At 41.5% G+C, this 22,674-nt stretch overlaps 2 protein-coding genes across 2 annotated transcripts in view; both read left to right on the top strand.

Annotated features, from left to right (window-relative positions):
• The window catches only part of LOC102402808 (antigen WC1.1), a gene marked incomplete in the record, with an annotated part of 1,152,186 nt that overhangs the window by 126,934 nt on the left and 1,002,578 nt on the right, over positions 1–22,674 (top strand).
• LOC112577663 (antigen WC1.1) overlaps positions 1–22,674 on the top strand; it is a 50,844-nt gene that overhangs the window by 15,157 nt on the left and 13,013 nt on the right. The window contains exons 3-9 of the mRNA XM_044941023.2: positions 3,134–3,442; positions 3,540–3,848; positions 6,977–7,069; positions 7,152–7,466; positions 9,845–10,159; positions 18,154–18,468; positions 22,350–22,658. Coding sequence (XP_044796958.2) covers positions 3,134–3,442; positions 3,540–3,848; positions 6,977–7,069; positions 7,152–7,466; positions 9,845–10,159; positions 18,154–18,468; positions 22,350–22,658 — 1,965 coding nt within the window. The remainder of the gene's footprint in view (positions 1–3,133; positions 3,443–3,539; positions 3,849–6,976; positions 7,070–7,151; positions 7,467–9,844; positions 10,160–18,153; positions 18,469–22,349; positions 22,659–22,674) is intronic.

The following is a 22,674-nucleotide window of genomic DNA, read 5'->3' on the forward strand; positions in this document are numbered from 1 at the left end:
TTCCATGGACAGAAGAACCTGGTGGGCTACAGTCCTTGGAGTCACAAAGAGTTGAACATGACTGAACAACTAACACACACACAGATATATATATAACATGTATATGTTATATAGCATATACACACATATTATATAACATATATAATATACATACATTATTGTTTTGGTGGTGGTGGTGGTTGGGTTTGAACCTGCGTCTCCTGCATTGGCAGGCTGATTCTTTACCTCTGAGAAACCTGGGAAGCCCTTTTGTGTGTGTATATATATGTGTGTATATATCTAATACCCCCATTTTTAAAGGACAGTTTATCCATGTAAAGCTCTGATGATTGAGTTGGCAAGGTTTTTTTCTTGTGGTACTTTTGATGTATCGTGCTGCTTTCCTGGACTTCAGGATTTCTAGTTTTAAAGGGTTTTTCTTGGTGACAAGTCACTTTTTTTCCTGTTTTCAAAAATTTCTCTTTATCTTAAATTTTGGTAATTTAATCATAACGTATCTTGGTGTGGACCTCTTTGGTTTCCACCTATTTGGGAACTCATCAGATCAGATCAGATCAGATCAGATCAGTCGCCCAGTCGTGTCCGACTCTTTGCGACCCCATGAATCGCAGCACACCAGGCCTCCCTGTCCATCACCAACTCCCGGAGTTCACTGAGACTCACGTCCTTCAAGTCAGTGATGCCATCCAGCCATCTCATCCTCTGTTGTCCCCTTCTCCTCCTGCCCCCAATCCCTCCCAGCATCAGAGTCTTTTCTAATGAGTCAACTCTTCGAATGAGGTGGCCAAAGTACTGGAGTTTCAGCTGTAGCATCATTCCTTCCAAAGAAATCCCAGGGCTGATCTCCTTCAGAATGGACTGGTTGGATCTCCTTGCAGTCCAAGGGACTCTTAAAAGTCTTCTCCAACACCACAGTTCAAAAGCATCAGTTCTTTGGCACTCAGCCTTCTTCACAGTCCAACTCTCACATCCATACATGACCACAGGAAAAACCATAGCCTTGACTAGACGAACCTTTGTGGGAACTCATAGGCTTCATGAATCAAGATATCCATTTCCCTCCCTAGATTTGGGAATTTCTCAGTTATTATTTCTTTGAATAAGCTTTCTGCTCCTTTATTTCTTTTCTCCTACTGGGATTCTCAAATATATATTGCTTGTGGTATCCTATATGTGCTATGTATTCTGTTCACTGTTTTTTTTCTTTTTGCTTTTCTAACTTGATAATTTCAAATGGAATATCTTCAAGCTTACTGATTCTTTGATTATATTTGATATAGTTTCCTTGATGCTTTCCTTTAGATTTGTAATTCAATTATTGAATCCTTGGGCTCCAGAATTTCTGTTTGGTTCTTTTATGTATGTTTTCCAGTTCTTTATGAAGCTTCTCATTTTGTTCATGTATAGTTTTCCTGATTGTATTTACTTGTCTCTCTGCATTCTTTTGTAGGTCACTGAGCTTCAAAACAATGAATTTGAATTTTTTATCAAGCAGTTCATGATCTTTATTTCTTTAGGATCAGTTTGGGAGCTTTATTAGTTTCCTCTGGTGGTGTCATGTTTGCTAGATTCTTCATCATCTGGGTAGGCTTGCACTGGTGACTGTGCATTTGAAGGAGCAGACACTTCCTCCAGACTTTACAGACTGGTTTCCACAAGTAGATATTTACTGCCTTGTCCTTAAACTGATAGCACTGCCTCTGGAATCATGGACTAGCCAAGCTGGAGTTAAGTTATGTTGCTGCTCCTGGAGCTGCTTTGGGGTCTATGGTCAGTGGGTATGTAGGAAAGGCATGGATGGATGTGGTTTTCTCTGGGTTTCTGCATGGTCAGGATTGCCTCCCTACTGTGGTAGAATGGGTCTGGATAAGTCAAAGGGCTGCTTCATAATCCGTACTCAGGTCTGCAGTTGGCCCCCCTATTACCAGAGTTTCCAACAGGTTATGCCTCTTTCTGGATGTCTGGGCAGACAGGACTGCCCAGGACCATTGTGATGCAGGGCTGGAGCAACATCATGGAGCTGATTCTGGGTCCACAGTTCTGTCTGAAGTTGGCAGGCATGTTGCTGGGGGCACCCTGTTTCTGTGGGAGAATGAGAGCAGGGGAATCTCCTTTTCTATCATCTTGATGTCAAATATGGATACAGAAAAATCACAATAATAGAATTAAAATCAGTTAAATATCACCCCTTAGCATTTTCTGTGATTCCCGTGTTGGAAGAAAAACCTGTAACAGGAACTGTTTGGCAAACTCACAGTCCTGAAACTTCCAATCAGAACTCACTCTCTCCCAAGGTCATTGACAAATCCTGGGGTTTCAGGAGAGATGGTTAGGACACACCCCCTCTTCTATGACTCTCTGAGCTTTCTTAACTCATGTTCTTTCCCACTGAAATCAGCTAAGAAATTCTTGGAATTTTTGCCATTAAAAATTATCAGAAAAATATAAAAACCATAAATGTTGATTATTTATAATGTCTATATTTCTTCTCTCAGACAACCTCCCTACTTTGGCATGCTTTCTTAGATCCTGCTTCATGATTTTCCTTACCTAAGTCACTTGAGAACTAGCTCCTGGGAAAGAAAGCTATTCAAAATAATAGCCTCACAAGTCTCAGGAAAATTTTCTAACTTTGTCTAGATGACAGATCTCTACTCTGTCATAGTCTTTGTCTTTCTGGGGTGGTTCTGTTTTTCATATGTCTGCATTCACATTTGAGTGCCAACACATTATGCAATTTCCTTGGGCTCTGTAGTCCTGGGCTCCTAAATGTAAAATTCACTTCTCCAACCAATGATAAATTACATGTTCCTGGTATTCAGCCATTTCTGATGATAGGTCTTGGGCTCTGTAGTTTCCAGGCCTGTAGATAAGGAATTCATATTTCTAACCATTCTCAGAGTATACATTGTTGGGATACAGTCATCCCAAACTGACCCTGCAAATTCTTCTGAATTTCTCTTCAGAATCTTGTTCATGAAAAGGCAATTCTGACACCAACTCTCAAATTCTCTCTCCATACCCCACTCCTGGAAAAGAAAAGCATTCACATCATTGCCTGTGTGTGTTGTTTCCATTTGTCAAGTCAGGATCAAGAACTTCATTCACTGGTTTCCTTGTTTGTTTCTCTTAGGATTTATGCGTCTAGCTGAAGGAGATGGACCCTGCTCAGGGCGAGTAGAAGTTCATTCTGGAAAAGACTGGACCCCAGTGTCTGATGGGAACTTTACATTCCCCACTGCCCAGGTCATCTGTGCAGAGCTGGGATGTGGCAAGGTTGTGTCTGTCCTGGGACATGTGCCCTTCAGAGAGTCAGGTGGCCGGGTCTGGGCTGAAGAGTTCAGGTGTAAAGGGGAGGAGCCTGAGCTCTGGTTCTGCCCCAGAGTGCCCTGTCCAGGGGGCACTTGTCACCACAGTGGAGCTGTTCAGGTTGTCTGTTCAGGTGAGATGAAGGTCAGGTTTATAACCTCTCCACTTACCTTGTTCAGGTGAGAAAATAAAACTGTTGAAACCCTGTCTTCTTCTACCAATGTACACAGAAGTCCGACTCATGACAAATGGTTCCTCTCAGTGTGAGGGGCAGGTGGAGATGAATATTTCTGGACGATGGAGAGCACTCTGTGCCTCCCACTGGAGTCTGGCCAATGCCAATGTTGTCTGTCGTCAGCTCAACTGTGGAGTCGCCATCTCCACCCCTAGAGGACCACACTTTGTGGAAGGAAGTGATCAGATCTCAACAGTCCGATTTCATTGTTCTGGGTTGGAGTCCTTCCTGTGGAGTTGTCCTGTGACTGCCCTGGGTGGTCCTGACTGTTCCCATGGCAACACGGCCTCTGTGATCTGCTCAGGTAAGAGAGGGTGAAGGGGTACCTGTATTCAGGATGCTCCTGGAGTGAAATGTCCTGTAGAGCAGAGAGTGACAGGAAACTGGCATCAAAAGTCAGATATTTCATGGTGAAATGTGGTTCATTTCATTTCATTTCTCATTGTTCATTCATTTTCCAACTCAGGGCAAGAAGTGGTAAGGGGAAATAATGTATTTTTAAATAACACTATTATTTAAATATAATCATAGAAAATAATGTAAAAGCAGTAAGTGTAGACTTCAGTCATGTACCCAGATCAGCAAAAAGAACATTCCCAGCATCACAGTCACTGTTCATTCCCCATGACTGTGTCTCCCTCCTCTTCAGCTAAAACTGCCTTCCTAACTTCTACTACCATAGAGTGTTTTATTGTTTTTTGAACTGTGTATAAAATTATGCAGTATGTTTTCTTTTGTGTATAACATTGCATCACCATTATATTTGAGATTCACTCATGATGTTGCTTATAGAAGCATTTTATTAATTTTTATTACTATAGAATATGTCTTTGAATGATCACACGACCATGAATTGATCCATTCCACAATAGATAGTAGAGATTTGAGTTGTTTCCTATTCTTGACTATTACAAAAATGATGCTACAACTTACTATGACAATGACTTTGGGTGCAAACATGTTATTTATCTTGTGTGTTTAACTTATGGTCTTTCATTTTCATTTTCTTTATGGTATGGTGTCCTTTGATGAGCCAATCTCTTAATTTTAAGAGATTGCTGCTTACTAACTTCTTCCTTTACATTTAATGCTTTTTATATTCTTTTAAAAGAACTTTGTCTACTCCAAGACCATAAAAACATTCTCCAAGAGTATCTCATAGAAGTTTAATTATTTTTCTCTTGCACGGAATTGTGCACCCCTTTTGCAACTGATATCTATGTAAGTTAAGATCAAGTTTCATATGACATCAGACTGACTCAGAATCTTTTTCTGAAAAGACTTTTCCCCACTGCAGTGCCACCTTTGTCATAAGAAGAGCATATGTCTGAGTCTTTTTTAAGACTCTCTATTCTATTCCATTGTATCATTTCTCTATCCTTGCATCAATACTCCATTTTCTTAATTATAGTAACTTTATAGTAAGTCTGGATAATTTTAATGTATAAGAGTTTCTTTATATTGTTAACTCTTCTACTTTTGTTGCTTTTTTGGTCAACTGTGTTGGTCATTCTTGTTCTTTTGTATTTTATTCCAGTTTTGGAATCAGATTTTCATTTAAAAAACATATGTATTTATTTGACGGTGTTGGGCATTAGTTGCAGTGTATGGATCTTCATTATATCTTGTGGGATCTTCTGTTATGACACATGGACTGCCCAGTTGTGAGGCTCTTGCTGAGATTCTCTGTGGCATGTGGGATCTTAGTTCTTACACTAAGGATTGAACCTGACTCCTCTGCATTGCATGGTTGATTCTCAGACACTGGCCAGGAGAGACATCCCTCAGCTTGTCATTTTTCATTAAAAAAAAAGCATAAATGTATTTTGTTTGAGATTAGAGTTAATCTACACAGAAATTTGAGGTGATTGACTGATGATACTGAATCTTCCAATTCATTGGCTATATATATATATATACACACACACACATATCCCTCCATTCAGTTAGGTCTCCAACTTCTCTCAGAGGTTTTGCTCATCTTCTGCTAGGTTTTTCTCCTAGGCATTTTATGTTTTTGATGTTATAAGTATTACTTTTAGTGGAAGTGTCCTAGGAATGATTTATCTCTGACTTGTTTTTACTTTTCCTTTTTTTAAATTTTAATGTAATTTAAGACTTACAGAAAAGGTGTAAGAATAATATAAGAATCCAGAAGACCTTTAGTTGGATTTCCCAATGTTAGTATTCTGCTTTATTCTCTCCCCCCAATTGACATCTCTCTCTATCTCTGTTTCTGTCTTTCATTCTCTGTCCCCCTCCCACCACATTTCTCCATGAATATGTAAAATATTTCTGAGTTAGGTTGCAAACATGATGTCTCTTTATCCCTAAAATGCTTCAAGGGATTTCCTTATGTAATCACACTTCAGTCAAGTCATCAGACGACTCCAGCTCCAGATAACATCTAAGTGCAACCACACGAAAGTCTCTAAGACAGAACTGCCAAGTGGGATCCTTCCCAAATTATTTACCCAGGAAATCTCAAGCAAAATGAAGTATATATTTTTTTGCTTAAGTGGCTAAGTTTTATGGGAACATTTATTATATAGCAATATAACCAGGACACGCTTCCCTGGTGGCTCAGTGGTAAAGAACCCACCCGCCAAGTCAGGAAACACAAGTTCCACCCCTGGGTCTTGAAGATTCCCTGGAGAAAGAAATGGAAACCCACTGCAATATTCTTGCCTGAGAAGTCCCCTGGACAGAGGATCCTGGTAGACTACAGTCCATATGATCCTTAAAAGTATCAGACATGACTGAGTGACTAAACAACAGCAACAACAACCAGGACACTTATTACATGATCTCTTATTTAGAGGCCCATGCATCTTTAAATAGAAGACTATTTGTCCTCTGATCTTCTGTTTACTGTTTCTACCTTATGCCAAGCTAATGTGTTGAAACTCTTACCCTTTATTTCTTAATAGCGGCTGTTAAGTTTTTCAGCTCTAGAATTTTTATTTGTTGTTATTTTGTCAATTTCTTTTGTCAATTAATTCTAGGAGGCTATTTAAATTCTCCATCAGATAACTCTAGCAGCTGAATAACTTTGGGAAATTCTTTCTAATGTCTGTTTCTTCCTGGTTTTCTATGAGATTTCTTTTATATGTGTATTGTTTTTAGTAACAGACATTGTAGATGAAAAAGTGGTAGAATCCCTTTGGGAAATATTTTATTTTACTTTTCCTGTTTATGGATAGATTTAGAGACAAAAGAGCTGATTTAACTTATTCTTAGTGCAATGGTTGGCTGAAACCAATTGTGGCACTGTCAGAAGCAGAACCCTCCCTAGAGAAGGTGAGCCCTAAGATTATGATAACCTTACTGTTACATTGTTTATTTCAGACTTCATCACTAGGTCATTATTTAGCTTAATTCAATTTCCTGTTCTTCAATCCACCAACCCTCTGATCATTGCTGTTTCTACAGGAAACCAGACGCAGGTGCTGCCCCAGTGCAACGACTCCGTGTCTGAACCAGTAGGCTCTGTAGCCTCAAAAGAGAGTGTCCCCTACTGCTCAGGTGAAAGTCCCACAGAACAGAAGAACCTTTTCCCCGCCCCCGCCACTGTCAACGCCCCAATGTCCCATTTCTCTCTCCTCAGATAGCAGACAGCTCCGCCTGGTGGATGGGGGTGGTCCCTGCGCTGGGAGAGTGGAGATCCTTGACCAGGGTTCCTGGGGCACCATCTGTGATGACGGCTGGGACCTGGTCGATGCCCGCGTGGTGTGCAGGCAGTTGGGGTGTGGAGAAGCCCTCAATGCCATGGGGTCTGCTCACTTTGGGGCTGGATCAGGACCCATCTGGCTGAACAACTTGAACTGCACAGGAAATGAGTCTCACGTGTGGAAGTGCCCTTCCCGGGGCTGGGGGCGGCACGACTGCAGACACAAGCAGGACGCGGGGGTCATCTGCTCAGGTTCGGGCTCCACCCTGTCCACGGTTTGGGGGAGGGGTGGGGCCCTGGAGGATGGGGGTCTGAGCCCTGAGGGAGAGATGCTGAAAGGACCAGAGAAGAAAGCTTCCTCCCATGGATCCGGTCTTTCCAGCAGACATAAAGACTAGGTGCTTTCATGTCCTCCTGTAGCAGCGGACCTTCTAGTCCTTTCTTCTCAGCAGAGTTTCCTGGCAGAGCCATTTCTTAGAATTTCCAGTTGAAAGTAGGATTCACCTTGCCTTACATGTGGGAAGAAAATCTTAAGTCCATGGTACTAGTTTCTGTTTGCTTCTGTAATAAATTACCACACAGTGGTTTAAAACAACATATATTTATTGCCTTAGAGTTCTGTAGGTCGATGTTCAACAGGATCTCCCTCTTGGAATTAAGATTTCAGCAGGGCCACATCACTTCTGAGGCTTTGGTGGAGAATCCCGTTTTTTATATCAAGTTTTTTTTTCAAACTATTTGCATTCCTTGGCTCATAGCCCCCCTTCATCCATCATCAGACCAGCAATGCTGCACATCTATAACCATTATCCAGAGTCATACCTCCCTGGAGTCAGAGCCAAGAAAGAGTGCTTCTATTGGTTTGGCCAAAAGGTTCCTTCTTTTTTTCCTATAAGATGGTCTAGTAACACTTAGTTGTCTTTCACTTCGTTTGAAACAATTTTGTTAGATTGTTTTGTGGCAGCTATCATATCAACATGCATCTTTAAAAAAAAATCAGAATTGGTGAATTTTTGAGTAGCCATTTTAATATTGAAAACAGAAGGGAAAAAAACAACATTTTCAGCATATCATGCTTTATTATTTCAAGAAATGTTAGAAACACAACTGAAATGCAAAACAAATCTGTAGAGTGTATGGAAGTGTGGTGACTGATCACATTCATCAAAAGTGATTTATGAAGTTTTGTGTTGGAGATTTCTCACTGAACAGTACTGCACAGTAGGGTAGACCAGTTGAAGTTGATAGCAATCTAATTGAGATATTATTTGAAGACAATCAATGTTAAACCATGCAAGAGATAGACAACATACTCAAAATATCCAAATCAAGCATTGAAAGTCATTTGTACCAGCTTGGTTATATTAATTGCTTTGATGTTTGAGTTTCACATAAGTGAAAAAAAACCTTCATGGCAGTATTTCTGCATGAGATTCCCTACTTAAACATAATGAAAACGTTTTGCTTTTAAAAAAAATTGTGATGGGTGATGAAAAGTGGATACTGCACAATAATGTGGAATGGAAGAGATTGTGGCACAAGTAAAATGAACCACCACAAACCACACCAAAGGCCAGTCTTCTTCCAAAGAAGGTGATGTTGTGTATGTGGTGGTATTGGAAAGGAGTCCTCTATTAAGAGAGTACCTTCCAGAAAACCAAAATGTAATTCTAACAAGTACTGTTCCCCATTAGACCAACTGAAAGCAGCACTTAATGAAAAACATTCAGAATTAATCTAACAAAAATGCATAATCTTCCATCAGGATAATACAAGATCACATACGTCTTTGTAGGCCAGACAAAAACTGCCATAGTTTGGCTAGTTCTGATTCATCAGCTGTATTTACCAGACATTGCAGTTTCAGCTTTCCATTCATTTAGATCTTTACAAAATTCTCTTAATGGAAAAAATTTAAATTCCCTGGAAGACTATAAAACACACTTGGAATAGTTCTTTGCTTGGAAAGATAAAAGTTTTGGGAAGAGGGAATTATGAAGTTGCCTGAAAACAGTAGACGGTAGTGGAACAAAATGATGAATATGCTGTTCAATAAAGTTCTTGGTGAACATAAAAAATGTCTTTTATTTTGACTTAAAAACCAAAGGAACTTTCTGGCCAACCCAACAAGAATGAGATTAGACTAGGTTCACATAGTTAATCCACAATATTCCAATTGTGGGTTAATTAATCTCACCATCCCAAGATTCTTAACCTTAATCACATCTGTGAGATCCCTTTTGCCAGGTAAAGTAACATATTCATGGTTCCAGGGATTTGGATGAGACATCTGAGGGTTCATTATTCTGCCACCTCCCCAATATCATATCACATCCCTTTCACACTGTCTTAGAGGTTTTGTCAGGAAGCAGAATTCAGCTCCCCTCCCTACAGGTGCCCAGGTTGCTCTTCTCTGTTCATATTCACTACATCATGGTGGTAGAAATGTTTAAAAATATAGACACAAATGGACAAGGTCAGGTAAAAGGGAGACAACTTTCAGTCTTATCACTTAATGGGTATCTCCTCAGCTGGTTCAGGGATGAATGGCCACTATTTCTGGGAGAGACGAAAACCAAGAGCACTGAGTGAAGTTTTCACCAGTCCTGATTCCTCCCTTTTGAACTTAGAGTTCCTGGCCCTCAGAATGGTGAGCGAGGATCAGCAGTGTGCTGGGTGGCTGGAAGTTTTCTACAATGGGACCTGGGGCAGTGTCTGCCGAAGCCCCATGGAAGACATCACTGTGTCCATCATCTGCAGTCAGCTTGGCTGTGGGGACAGTGGAAGACTCAACTCTTCTGTTGCTCTTAGAGAAGGTTCTAGACCCCGGTGGGTAGATGGAATCCGGTGTCGGAACACAGATACTTCTCTCTGGCAGTGTCCTTCTGACCATTGGAATTATACTTCATGCTCTCCAAAGGAGGAAGCCTACATCTCATGTGCAGGTGAATTACTGTCTGTTTCTGTGTCTGTCTTAAACCCATAGAATGATAATAGTGAGATTTTATATTTTCATATTTAAGTAATTAATTTAACATGGGTCCACAAAATGAAGCTAAGACCAGTAGAGTTAATCACTCAATGGTGTCCAACTCCTTGCAACTCATTGGACTGAAGCTTGCCAGGCTTCCCTGTCCATCATCAACTTCCAAAGCCTACTCAAACTCATGTCCATCGTGTCAGAGATGCCATCCAGTCATCTCATCCTCTGTCATCCCCTTCTCTTCCAGCCTTCAAGCTTTCCCAGTATCAGGGTTTTTTTCTAATGAATCAGTTCTTCACATCAGGTAGCCAAAGTATTTGATTTTCAGCTTCAGCATCATTCCTTCCAATGAATATTCAGAACTCATTTCCTTTAGGATGGACAGGTTGGATGGTTGGATCTTCTTGCTATTCAAGCGACTCTCAGGAGTCTTCTCCAACAGCACAGTTTAGAAGCATCAATTCTTCGGTACTCAGCTTTCTTACATTTCAACTCTCACATCCATACATGAATACTGGGAAAACCATAGCTTTGACTAGATGGACTTCTGTTGGTAAAGTAATGTCTCTGCTTTTTAATATGCTGTCTAGGTTGGTCATAGCTTTTCTTGCAAGGAGTAAGCATCTTTTAGCTTCATGGCTGCAGTCACCATCTGCAGTGATTTTGGAGCCTCCCAAAATAAAGTCAGCCACTGTTTCCACTGTTTCCCCATCTATTTGCCATGAAGTGATGGGACCAGATGCCATGATCTTAGTTTTCTGAATGCTGAGTTTTAAGCCAACTTTTTCACTCTCTTCTTTCACTTTCAAGAGGCTTTTTAGTTCATCTTTGCTTTCTGCCATAAGGGTGGTGTCATCTGTGTATCTGAGGTTATTGATACTTTCCTGGCAATCTTGATTCCAGCTTGTGCTTCTTCCTGCCTGGCATTTCACATTATATATTCTGCATATAAGTTAAATAAGCAGGATGACAATATACAGCCTTGACGTACTCTTTCCCTATTTGGAACCAGTCTGTTGTTCCATGTCCAATTCTAACTGTTGCTTCTTCACCTGCATACAGATTTCTTAGGAGGCAGGTCAGGTGGTATGGTATTCCCATCTCTTTAAGAATTTTCCACAATTTGTTGTGATCCACATAGTCAAAGGCTTTGGCATAGTCAATAAAACAGAAACAGATGTTTGTCTGGAACTCTCTTGCTTTTTCTATGATCCAATGGATGTTGAAAATTTGATCTCTGATTCCTCTGCCTTTTTTAAATCCAGCTTGAACATCTGGAAGTTCATTATTCATGTACTTTTCAAGCCTGGATTTAAAAATTTTGTGCATTACTTTGCTAGGGTGTGAGATGAGTGAAATTGTAGTTTGAACATTCTTTGGCATTGACTTTCTTTGGGATTGGAATGTTGACTGATCTTTTCCAGTCCTTTGGCCACTGCTGAGTTTTCCAAATTTGCTGGCATATTGAGTGAAGCACTTTCACAACATCATCTTTCAGGATTTGAAATAGCTCAAGTGGAATTTCATCACCTCCACTAGCTTTTTTCATAGTGATGCTTCCTAAGGCCCACTTCACATTCCAGGATGTCTGGTTCTAGGTGAGTGATCACACCATCATGGTTTTCTGGGTCATGAATGTCTTTTTCATATAGTTCTTCTGTGTATTCTTGCCACCTCTTCTTAATATCCTCTGCTTCTGTTAGGTCCAGTGCTTTCTCTTGGCAGATGGTTGACACTGAAATCAGATTGATAATATTCTTTGCAGCCAAAGATGGAGAAGCTCTATACAGTCAGCAAAAACAAGACCGGGAGCTGACTGTGGCTCAGATCATGAACTCCTTATTGCCAAATTCAGACTGAAATTGAAGAGAGTGGAGAAAACCTCTAGACCATTCAGGTATGATCTAAATTAAATCCCTTATGACTATACAGTTGAAGTAAGAAATAGATTTAAGGGACTAGATGTGAAAGACAGAGTGCCTGATGAACTATGGACAGAGGTTTGTGACATTGTACAGGAGACAGAAATCAAAACCACCCCAAGAAAAAGAAATGCAAAAAATCAAAATGGCTGTCTGGGGAGGCTTTACAAATAGCTGTGAAAGGAACAGAAGTGAAAAGTAAAGAAGAAAAGGAAAGATACACCCATTTCATTGCAGAGTTCCAAAGAATAGCAAGGAGAGATAAGAAAGCCTTCCTCAGTGATCAATGCAAAGAAATAGAGGAAAACAACAGAATGGGAAAAACTAGAGATCTCTTCAAGAAAATTAGAGATACCAGGGAAACATTTCATGCAAAGATGGGCTCAAAAAAGGACAGAAATGGTAGGGACCTAACAGAAGCAGAAGATATTAAGAAGAGGTGGCAAGAGTACACAGAAGAACTGTACAAAAAAGATCTTCATGACCCAGATAATCACCATGGTGGGATCACTCACCCTTGAGCCAGACATCTTAGAATGTGAAGTCAAGTGGGCCTTAGGAAGCATCACCATGAACAAAGCTAGTGGAGGTGATGGAATTCCAGTTGAGCTATTTCAAATCCTAAAAGATGATTCTGTTAAAATGCTGCACTTAGTATGTAAGCAAATTTGGCAAACTCAGCAGTGGCCACAGGACTTGAAAAGGTCAGTTTTCATTCCAATCCCAAAGAAAGGCAATGCCAAAGAATGCTGAAGCTACCACACAATTACACTTATCTCACACACTAGTAAAGTAATGCTTAAAATTCTCCAAGCCAGGCTTCTGCAATACATGAACTGTGAACTTCCAAATGTTCCAGCTGGATTTAGAAAAGGCAGGGGAACCAGAGATCAAATTGCCAACACCCGCTGGATCATTGAAAAAGCAAGACAGTTCCAGGAAAACATCTATTTCTGCTTTATTGACTATGCCAAAGCCTTTGACTGTGTGGATCACAATAAACTGTGGAAAATTCTGAAAGAGATGGGAATACCAGACCACCTGACCTTCCTCTTGAGAAATCTATATGCAGGTGAAGAAGCAACAGTTAGAACTGGACATGGAACAACAGACTGGTTCCAAATAGGAAAAGGAGTACACCAAGGCTGTATATTGTCATCCTGCTTATTTAACTTGTATGCAGAGTACATCATGAGAAATGCCAGGCTGGAAGAAACACAAGCTGGAATCAAGATTGCCGGGAGAAATATCAATAACCTCAGATATGCAGATGACACCACCCTTATGGCAGAAAGTTAAGAGGAACTAAAAAGCCTCTTGATGAAAGTGAAAGAGGAGGGTGAAAAAGTTGGCTTGAAGCTCAACATTCAGAAAACGAAGATCATGGCATCTGGTCCCATCACTTCATGGGAAATAGATGCGGAAACAGTGGAAACAGTGGCTGACTTCATTTTGGGGGGCTCCAAAATCACTGCAGATGGTGACTACAGCCATGAAATTAAAAGACACTTGCTCCTTGGAAGGAAAGTTATGACTAACCTAGACAGCATATTAAAAAGCAGAGACATTACTTTGCCAACAAATGTCTAGTCAAGGCTATGGTTTTTCCAGTGGTCATGTATGGATGTGAGAGTTGGACTATAAAGAAAGCTGAGCACTGAAGAATTGATGCTTTTGAACTGTGCTGTTGGAGCAGACCCTTGAGAGTCCCTTGGACTGCAAGGAGATCCAAGCAGTCCATCCTAAAGGAGATCAGTCCTGGGTATTCACTGGTAGGACTGATGTTGAAGCTGAAACTCCAATACTTTGGCCACCTGATGTGAAGAGCTGATTCATTTGAAAAGACCCTGATGCTGAAAGATTGAGGGCAGGAGGAGAAGGGGATGATAGAGGATGAGATGTTTGGATGGCTTCACCTACTCAATGAACATGGGTTTCGGTGAACTCCGGGAGTTGGTGATGGACAGAGAGGCCTGGCATGCTGCAATTCATGGATTGCAAAGAGTCACACATGACTGAGTGACTGAACTGACTGACTGTTAGTTCCATACCATTTCTGTCTTTTATTGTGTTCATCTTTGCATGTAATATTCCCTTAGCGTCTCTAATTTTCTTGAAGAAATCTCTAGTCTTTCCCATTATATTGTTTTCCTCTATTTCTTTGCACTCATCACTGAGGAAGACTTTCTTATCTCTCCTTGCTATTATTTGGAACTCTTCATTCAAATAGGTATATCTTTCCTTTTCTCCTTTGCTTTTCATTTCTCTTCTTTTCACAGCTATTTGTAAGGCCTCCTCAGACAGTCATTTTGCTTTTTTGCATTCCTTTTTCTTGGGGATGGTCTTGATCATTGCTTCCTGTACAATATCACAAACTTCCATCCATAGTTCTTCAGGCACTCTGTCTATCAGATCTAATCCCTTGAATCTGTTTGTCACTTCTACTTTATAATCATAAGGGATTTGATTTAGATCATACCTGAATTGTCTAGTCATTTTCCCTACTGGGACTGAGCCAGAACTGTGTCCGAGTGTCTCCTGTGGAGGTGCAGGTCAGCAGTGCCCTGCTGCAGTGGCTCTGGGTGCAGCAGACCTGGGTATTGCATAAGCCCTCTTGGAGAAGGTCACCATTACCCTACCATAGAACCACCAGAAATTACACAGGGCTGGGGAAACAGACTCTTAGAGGGGACAAACAAAACCTGTGTGCACCAGGACCCAGGAGAAAGGAGCAGTGACCCCACAAGAGACTGATTCAGACATGCCCATGAGTGTCCAGGAGTCTTCAGCAGAGGCATGGGTCAGTGGTGGCCTGCTTCAAGGTCAGAGGCACTGAGTGCAGCAGTGGGTGCAGGGACCTTTTGTAGGAGGTCACCATTATCTTCATTACCTCCACCATAGTTTGGCCTCAGGTGAAGCAACAGGAAGGAAACAGCCCCACCCATCAACAGCAAGTTGGATGAAAGATTTACTGAACATGGCCCCACCCATCAGAACAAGACCCAGTTTCCCCCCCAGTCAATCTCTCCCATCAGGAAGCTTCCATTAGCCTCTTATCCCTATCCATCAGAGGGCAGACAGGATGAAAACTACAATCAAAGAAAACTAACCAAACCAATCACATGGACCAGAGCCTTGTCTAGCTCTATGAAACTATGAGCTATGCTGTGTAGGGCCACCCAAGATTGACAGGTCATAGTGGAGAGTTCTGACAAAACGTGGTCCACTGGAGAAGGGAATGGCAAACCACTTCAGTATTCTTGCCTTATGAACCCCATGAACAGTATGAAAAGGCAAAAAGGTATGACACTGAAAGATGAACTCCCCAGGTTTGTAGGTGCCCAATATGCTACTGGAGAAGTGTGAAGAAATAACTCCAGAAAGAATGAAGAGACAGAGCCAAAAGAAAACAACACCCCGTTGTGATGTGATGGGGGATGGAAGTAAAGTTCAATGCTATAAAGAGCAATATTGCATAGGAACCTCGAATGTTAGGTCCATGAATCAAGGCAAATTGGAAATGGTCAAACAGGAGATGGCAAGAGTGAACATCGACATTTTAGGAATCAGTGAACTAAAATGAACTGGAATGGGTGAATTTAACTCAGAAGTTAAGATGGAACTTTAATCCACATGTTCCAACACTATTTTTAAAAATTTGCAGTTGACATATAATTCACATTAACAGTATTAGTATTAGTTGCAGGTGTACAGCATAATGTTTATATATTTGTACATATTGGAAAATGTTGACTATCCTAAGGATAGTATAGCTACCAGCTTTCCAATATTTATTTTTGACTGTGCTGTATCTTCCTTGCTGCACACAGTCTTTCTCTAGTTGTGCTGTGCAGGCTTCTCTTGTGGTGGAACACTGGCTCCAGGGCATGAGGGCTTCAGTAGTTGGTGCACACAGGCTCAGTAGTTCTGGGTCAAGGGCTCCAGAGCACAGGCTTAGTAATTGTGGCACACAGTCTTAGTTGCCCTGTGGCATGTGGGATCTTCTTGGGCCAGAGATCAAACCAGTGTCCCCTGCATTGCAAGGTGGATTCTTAACCACTGGACCACTAGGGAAGCCCTTACTTTTTTCTTGTGATAAGAACTTGTAAGGTGTATTTTGTTACCAACTTTCTAATATAAGATACAGTATTAACCCAGGTGATGCTAGTGGTAAAGAATCCCCTTCAATGCAGGAGACATAAGAGACGTGGGTTCCCTCCCTGGGTTGTGAAGATCCCCTGGAGGAGGAAATGACAACCCTACTCCAGTATTCTTGCCTGGGAAATCCCATGGATAGAGAAGCCTCTCAAGCTATGGTCCATGGGTCACAAACAGATGGACAACTCTTTTCCACTTCATGGACTGTAGCCTGCCAGGCTCTTCTATCCATGAGATTTCCCAGGCAAGAATACTGGAGTGAGTTGCTATTTCCTTCTCCAGGGGATCTTCCTGACCCAGGGGTCAAACCTGCATCTACTGCATTTCTAGCAGATTCCTTACCACTGAGCCACTGGGGAAACCCAACAATGCCTACCTAATAGCAATGCTGTGTGGTAAGTTAAATTTATTTTTAATATGCACTATTTATTATCACAAAACATTACCTTTAATTTATATTTGCTTTACTATTAATATCTCACTGATTAGCATGAAGCTAAAGGACTCCTATTTCATGAATTTTATTCATCTACACATTCATTCAATAAATACTTATTAAGCAACTATCATGGTGTTTAGAAAAGGTTCTCCATATACATACTAGTTGAATCTTGTCAAATGAGTGCATACAATATGTAGGCACTCTCTTAATAGAATCACAGGGTAAATAAGATATGCAAAGTCCTTCCTCTAGTGAAACTTTAATTCAGGTAGGGTTGTGTGTGTGTGTGTGTGTGTGTACACATTTGTAGATGTCTGTATGTCTGTTTTTATATTTGTTATTAGATTCAGGGAGTGAAAAACCAGTAAATATTTAAAATTATTTTAGAAGACTTTATGATAGCTTTCATTACCATTTTTATTTTTCTCTAGAATGTTTAAAATTTTTATTTTTTATTTATCAATCAGTTCAGTCACTAAGTCATGTCTGACTCTTTGGGACCCCATGGACTGCAGCATGCCAGGCTTCCCTGTCCATCACTAACTCCCAGAGCTTGCTCAAACTCATATCCATTGAGTCGGTGATACCATCCAACCATCTCATCCTCTGTCGTCCCCTTTTCCTCCTGCATTCAATCTTTCCCAGCATCAGGGTCTTTTCCAATGAGTTAGTTCTTCCCATCAGGTGGTCAAAGTATTGGAGTTTCAGCTTCAGCATCAGTCTTTCCAATAATATTCAGGACTGATTTCCTTTATGATTGACTGGATCTCCTTGCAGTCCAAGGGACTCTCAAGAGTCTTCTCCAATACCACAGTTCAAAAGCATCAATTCTTCGGTGCTCAGCTTTGTTTATAGTCCATATCTCACATCCATACATGACTACTGGAAAAACCATAACTTTGACTAGACAGACCTTTGTCTGGCTTCCCTGGTGGCTCAGTGTTAAAGGATCTACCTGCCCGTGCAGGAGATGCCTGGTTGATCAATGGGCTGGGAAGATCCCCTGGAGGAAGAAATGGCAACTTACTCCAGTATTCTTGCCTGGGAAATCCCATGGATAGAGAAGCCTGGCAGACTACTGTCCATACAGTCGCAAGAGAGTTGGAAACGACTTGGTGACTCAAAAACAATAATGCAGAACTCAACAAATCAGAAGGTTAATACCAATAGGACTTGGATAACATCATCTGTCTCACACTACTCAGTAGAGTAATATTTCCTATTTTTGCCCATTTTCAACCTTATTATTCTCATTGCTGCTATAAGATACCAGACCCAGGTGCTTGCCGGAGTGCAAAAACTCCGTGTCTCAACCAGCAGGCTCTGCAGCCTCAAAGGAGACTCAAGACCAGAAGATTCTTCTCATCCCCACCACCCTATCCCAGGCCCCTACGCCCCTGTCAACCCCCTATTGTCTCATTTCTCTCTCCTTAGGCAGCAGACAGCTCCGCCTGGTGGACGGAGGAGGTCCCTGCACCGGGAGAGTGGAGATCCTTGACCAGGGCTCCTGGGGCACCATCTGTGATGACGGCTGGGACCTGGACGATGCCCGCGTGGTGTGCAGGCAGCTGGGCTGTGGACAAGCCCTCAATGCCTTGCAATTTGCTGAATTAGGTCAGGGATCAGGGCCCATCTGGCTGGATGAACTGAACTGCGGAGGAAAGGAGTCCCACGTATGGAGGTGCCCTTCCCAGGGCTGGGGGCAGCACGACTGTAGACATGTAGAGGATGCTGGGGTCGTCTGCTCAGGTACGGTCAGTGCATTGCCCATGGGCTGAGAAGGTAGTAAGTTCCAAGGAAGTTGGTGTCTGATCACCTGGCGATAGAAGATGACTGAGTTAGAGAGGTCTAAGACATCTACCCATCCTCCCTGAGGGCACATTTATCTCTGAGTGATGGGCTTCACTACTTTCCTCTTGTCTGTCTCTGATATTTCTTTTCCAGTGATCTTACCTGACAGAGTTTACTCTATTATTTCCAATTATAATTGATCCTCATAATTTTTTATATAATTTTTGGAAGAGTGAAATACTTGCAAATCACCACTCACAGACCCCTTTGCACAGTGAACCCATAGGAGGGAGGGACAAGAATGAGGGTGCACCTCCCTGGGTGGAGTTGTTTCCGTAGTTACCCCATGACACACTATTTTGCACTAGGGCAGTAGGAGTGGAGGCACAGGGGATATCATTAGACAAGTCAGAAAGCAATTTATGGATTTATGCCAAATTTCAAGTCTCCTTTACAAATTTAAATGTAAATATTCATAGCCATTTGGCTGGTAGGACCAGAGAACTGTCCTGAGTTCTGGTGAAATGAATTTCTCTGGTGAAATGCTCTGAGTCATAGCTTCTCCTTCCATTGTTATTAGAAAAGATTCTTTATCCATGTTTTCTTTTAAAACATCTGCATAAACCAAACTTTGAAAGAACACTTAGCCATGTACTGACACATCAAAGGTGGAGGTAATGAAATATTGATTCTGTGTTTTATAGTAAGAGATTATATAGTTTACACCTGATGATTTCAGTGATGTAAGAGAATTGCACTTGGGAGTTTATTTGATAGGAATAGAAGTAAGGGGACAAGCTGGAAGAGAGTTATCATAGCTTGGAGGGATGGAAGGGCAATGGGAGCTGACAAAGGCACCTGTGAGGTTCTCTGAGCAGCACTGAGGGTCCAGGTGTGGTGTGGAGGATGCTACGTGTGCCCTAGGACACAGGATGTCTGTACAGCAAGAGACCAGACAAGGATAAATCTGACCACAGTTTCATTTTGCCTTTGTTGCAGTTGATTCATACAAATAAATGGCCCTCTGAAAGGGCAGTTTCCCTTTCTTTGATTATCCAAGTCTCTCATAAACATTTTGGAGGGCTTTAAACTGTCTACTTGTTTTTCTCCTGCACTTCTAAAAAGATAAGGGCATTGTTTTATTGTGATTTACTTCCCAACATCGGTCAAAATTCATGAATATAACAGACTCTAAAAGGTGCTTGTATTTGTAATAAACCACATGAAAATAGATTCTCAATATTGCCTTCAAATAACATCCTCCTACTTAAATATCAGACCTCTGCGGAGGATTCAGATACGACTCCCTTGTAGCCTCTCCTCTCTCTCCATTTCATTTCCCAATCAGAGGGTCTATTACTGGGCCTCTAGGGACCCACTCTCCTTGGCCTTTGCTTCACCTTGATGGAAAGGTCACACTGATCCCCTCTGGCTTTCAGAGGGGAATGGGCAGCCCAAGGGTCCAGGGCAGGTCTGGTCTTCCAGGAAGATATTGATCTTTGTGGATCTCTGAGAGGCCACATCCCTCACCCAACAAGGATATTTCCTACACCTCAGGCCACACAGTTCTCTGTTCCAGTCAAACCAGTAGGAGTCCAGAGTGATGAGTGAAGAGCCAGAGGGTCCAGGGTCAGGTGGGGCTGAAGGTCAGAGGGCTGAGAGTTGGTCTGGAGGCAGATGCATCACAGCTACAAGGAGAAGAGAGGAGGCCACCTTGGTCAGAGGGAGAGAAATAAGGATGTGATCTACATGAACAATGTTGAAAATCCACCTGGTCCCTCATGCTCTCGTGGTTCCCTGGATAAAATCCAGCCCCAAAGCTATAACAGTGAGATAGTCTTTGGGACAAAGGGCCCTAAGCAGAAGCTGAGGTCCAGAAAATCAGGGTTCTCCCAGGCTCAGGCATAGGTGCAGAGAGAATCCTTTCCTGACAACTTGGCCCCTCAGGTCCCTCCTATGGCTCAGGTTGATGTCTCTTTTGCAAATGGACTAAGCCTGGAAAATGGGGGCCAAAAAGTGTTTCAGCACTATTTATTGAGCAGTCTATCTTCTCTAGTGATATAAAGTATCACCTTCTTCAAATACTAAATTTCTGTGCGTGTATGTCTTTGTGTCTGTTAGATATTTATATTCTGCCCCATTCTCTCTATTGTTATATAAGAACATGGTTGGTTTTATTATTTTTAATAACTTAGCCCCTCACATCATCCTAGTTCATAAATTTTCTTGCAATGTTCACACACTTACTTTTCCATTTGAAAGCAAATATAAAGTAAAAAAGAAATAATAATAATTTGTCTTGGGAGACTATCCTGATGTGTATAAGACTTTGTTCTGAATATATTTGAGTGTCTAACATGTGTCAGGCTATCTACAATAACATGTAAGCAATATTTGTTCTTTCTAAATTAATAATCTGGTGGGATTAATACAGAAACTAACAAGGTGTTGAGTAAAAATTATTTAATTAGAAAGAGTAGCCTGTGACCGAACTCCCCATCAGACCAGTTTGATCTCTTTCAGTTTTATACTCCATCCACTCCCAGTTTAACCTACCACACACCCCACCCACACTCCACTCCTACAGATGTTCTTCCCTTTCAGAGTCTCCTTTCCATCCATTTGTAGCTTTTAAGATTGTTCTCTTGTCTGCAGTGGGTAAAATGGGAAAGGGTAGCAGGGTTGGGTGGCCAGATGGGAGGAGCACAGTCGATAAAATCTGTCAAAAACTTGGACAAATATTTTCCTCAAGTCTGTCTATCTTTCATCCATATTGAGGTTTTTGCATTTGGGAATCTCTAAATTACAAATGGCTTGTTTGCTCTCTGCTCTCTTTCTCTCCCTCTCCTTTTTTTTACTGCATGCTAGCCATTTCTCAAGAATCCAAATAAGAAAGGAATACGCAGTTAGCATATATGTAGGATTAAAACACATTAAATTATCATCATTTCTTAGTATTTGCTAAGATTCCCATGTCTTACATCCCCGTGTCTAGTAGAAAGTAATAAAACTCAGCTGATTTGCATACTCCCACTGAAAACTCATTCTCTCCCTTGATAAATCCTAGTCTTTCAAGAAAGATGGCTAGGACCAGCCCGTCCCTCTTCTATGACTCTCTGAACTTTCTTAATATTCAAACTCATCTATGGACAACTTCTCACAATCAAGTCACCTAAGAAATTCTGGGAATCTTTCACCATCAAGAATTATGAGAAATACATGTGAAATCATAATAGACTTGTTATAATATACAAAAATCATAATAGACTTATAGACTTGGTATGATGTCTATCTTTCCTCCCGTGAGCCATAAGTCTGTCTACAGTCTAGCCTGAATTAACAAATATCCCGCTATGAGGTTCCCTGTCTTCAGTGACTTGATTATTGGCTCCTGAGAGAAAACTGAAAACTGGCCAGAATTCTAGCTCCAGAAATCTCAGATGGCCTTCTAACCTTGTCTGGCTCTTAGTCCTCTAAACTACTGAATTGCATAAACCTACTTCACTCTTGGTTAGTTCAGCTCTGTGCTCAAGTCTGATGCCTGCTGCAGTGCAGTTTCCTTGGGTCTTGTTGTTTCCAGGCCCCTAGATGAGGAATTCTCATCCTAATCAACCTCAAAATATACATTCTTACTGACTTCAAATTTTTCTGGCTTTCTTTTCATAAACTTGCTCATGAAAATACTAATACAATTCTGACACTGTCAAATTCTCTCTTCATTCCCCACTCCTAGAGATGAAATGCTTTCACATCCTTGCCTATGATGTGCTGTTTCCAATGCCAAGCAAGGACTATGAACACTCACAGGGTTTGTTGCTGCTGTTGATTGTTCCCCTTAGGATTTGTGCGTCTGGCTGGAGGAGAAGGATCCTGCTCAGGGCGAGTAGAAGTGCATTCTGGAGAAGACTGGACCCCAGTGTCTGATGGAAACTTCACACTTCCTACTGCCCAGGTCATCTGTGCAGAGCTGGAATGTGGCAAGGCTGTGTCTGTCCCGGGACACATGCCTTTCAAGGAGTCTGATGGCCAGGTCTGGGCTGAAGAGTTCAGGTGTGAGGGGGAGGAGCCTAAGCTTTGGTCCTGCCCCAGAGTGCCCTGTCCAGGGGGCACGTGTCACCACAGTGGAGTTGCTCAGGTTGTCTGTTCAGGTGAGATGTAGGTCGG

Source organism: Bubalus bubalis, chromosome 4, assembly GCF_019923935.1.
Source record: "Bubalus bubalis isolate 160015118507 breed Murrah chromosome 4, NDDB_SH_1, whole genome shotgun sequence".
Taxonomy (NCBI): domain Eukaryota; kingdom Metazoa; phylum Chordata; class Mammalia; order Artiodactyla; family Bovidae; genus Bubalus; species Bubalus bubalis.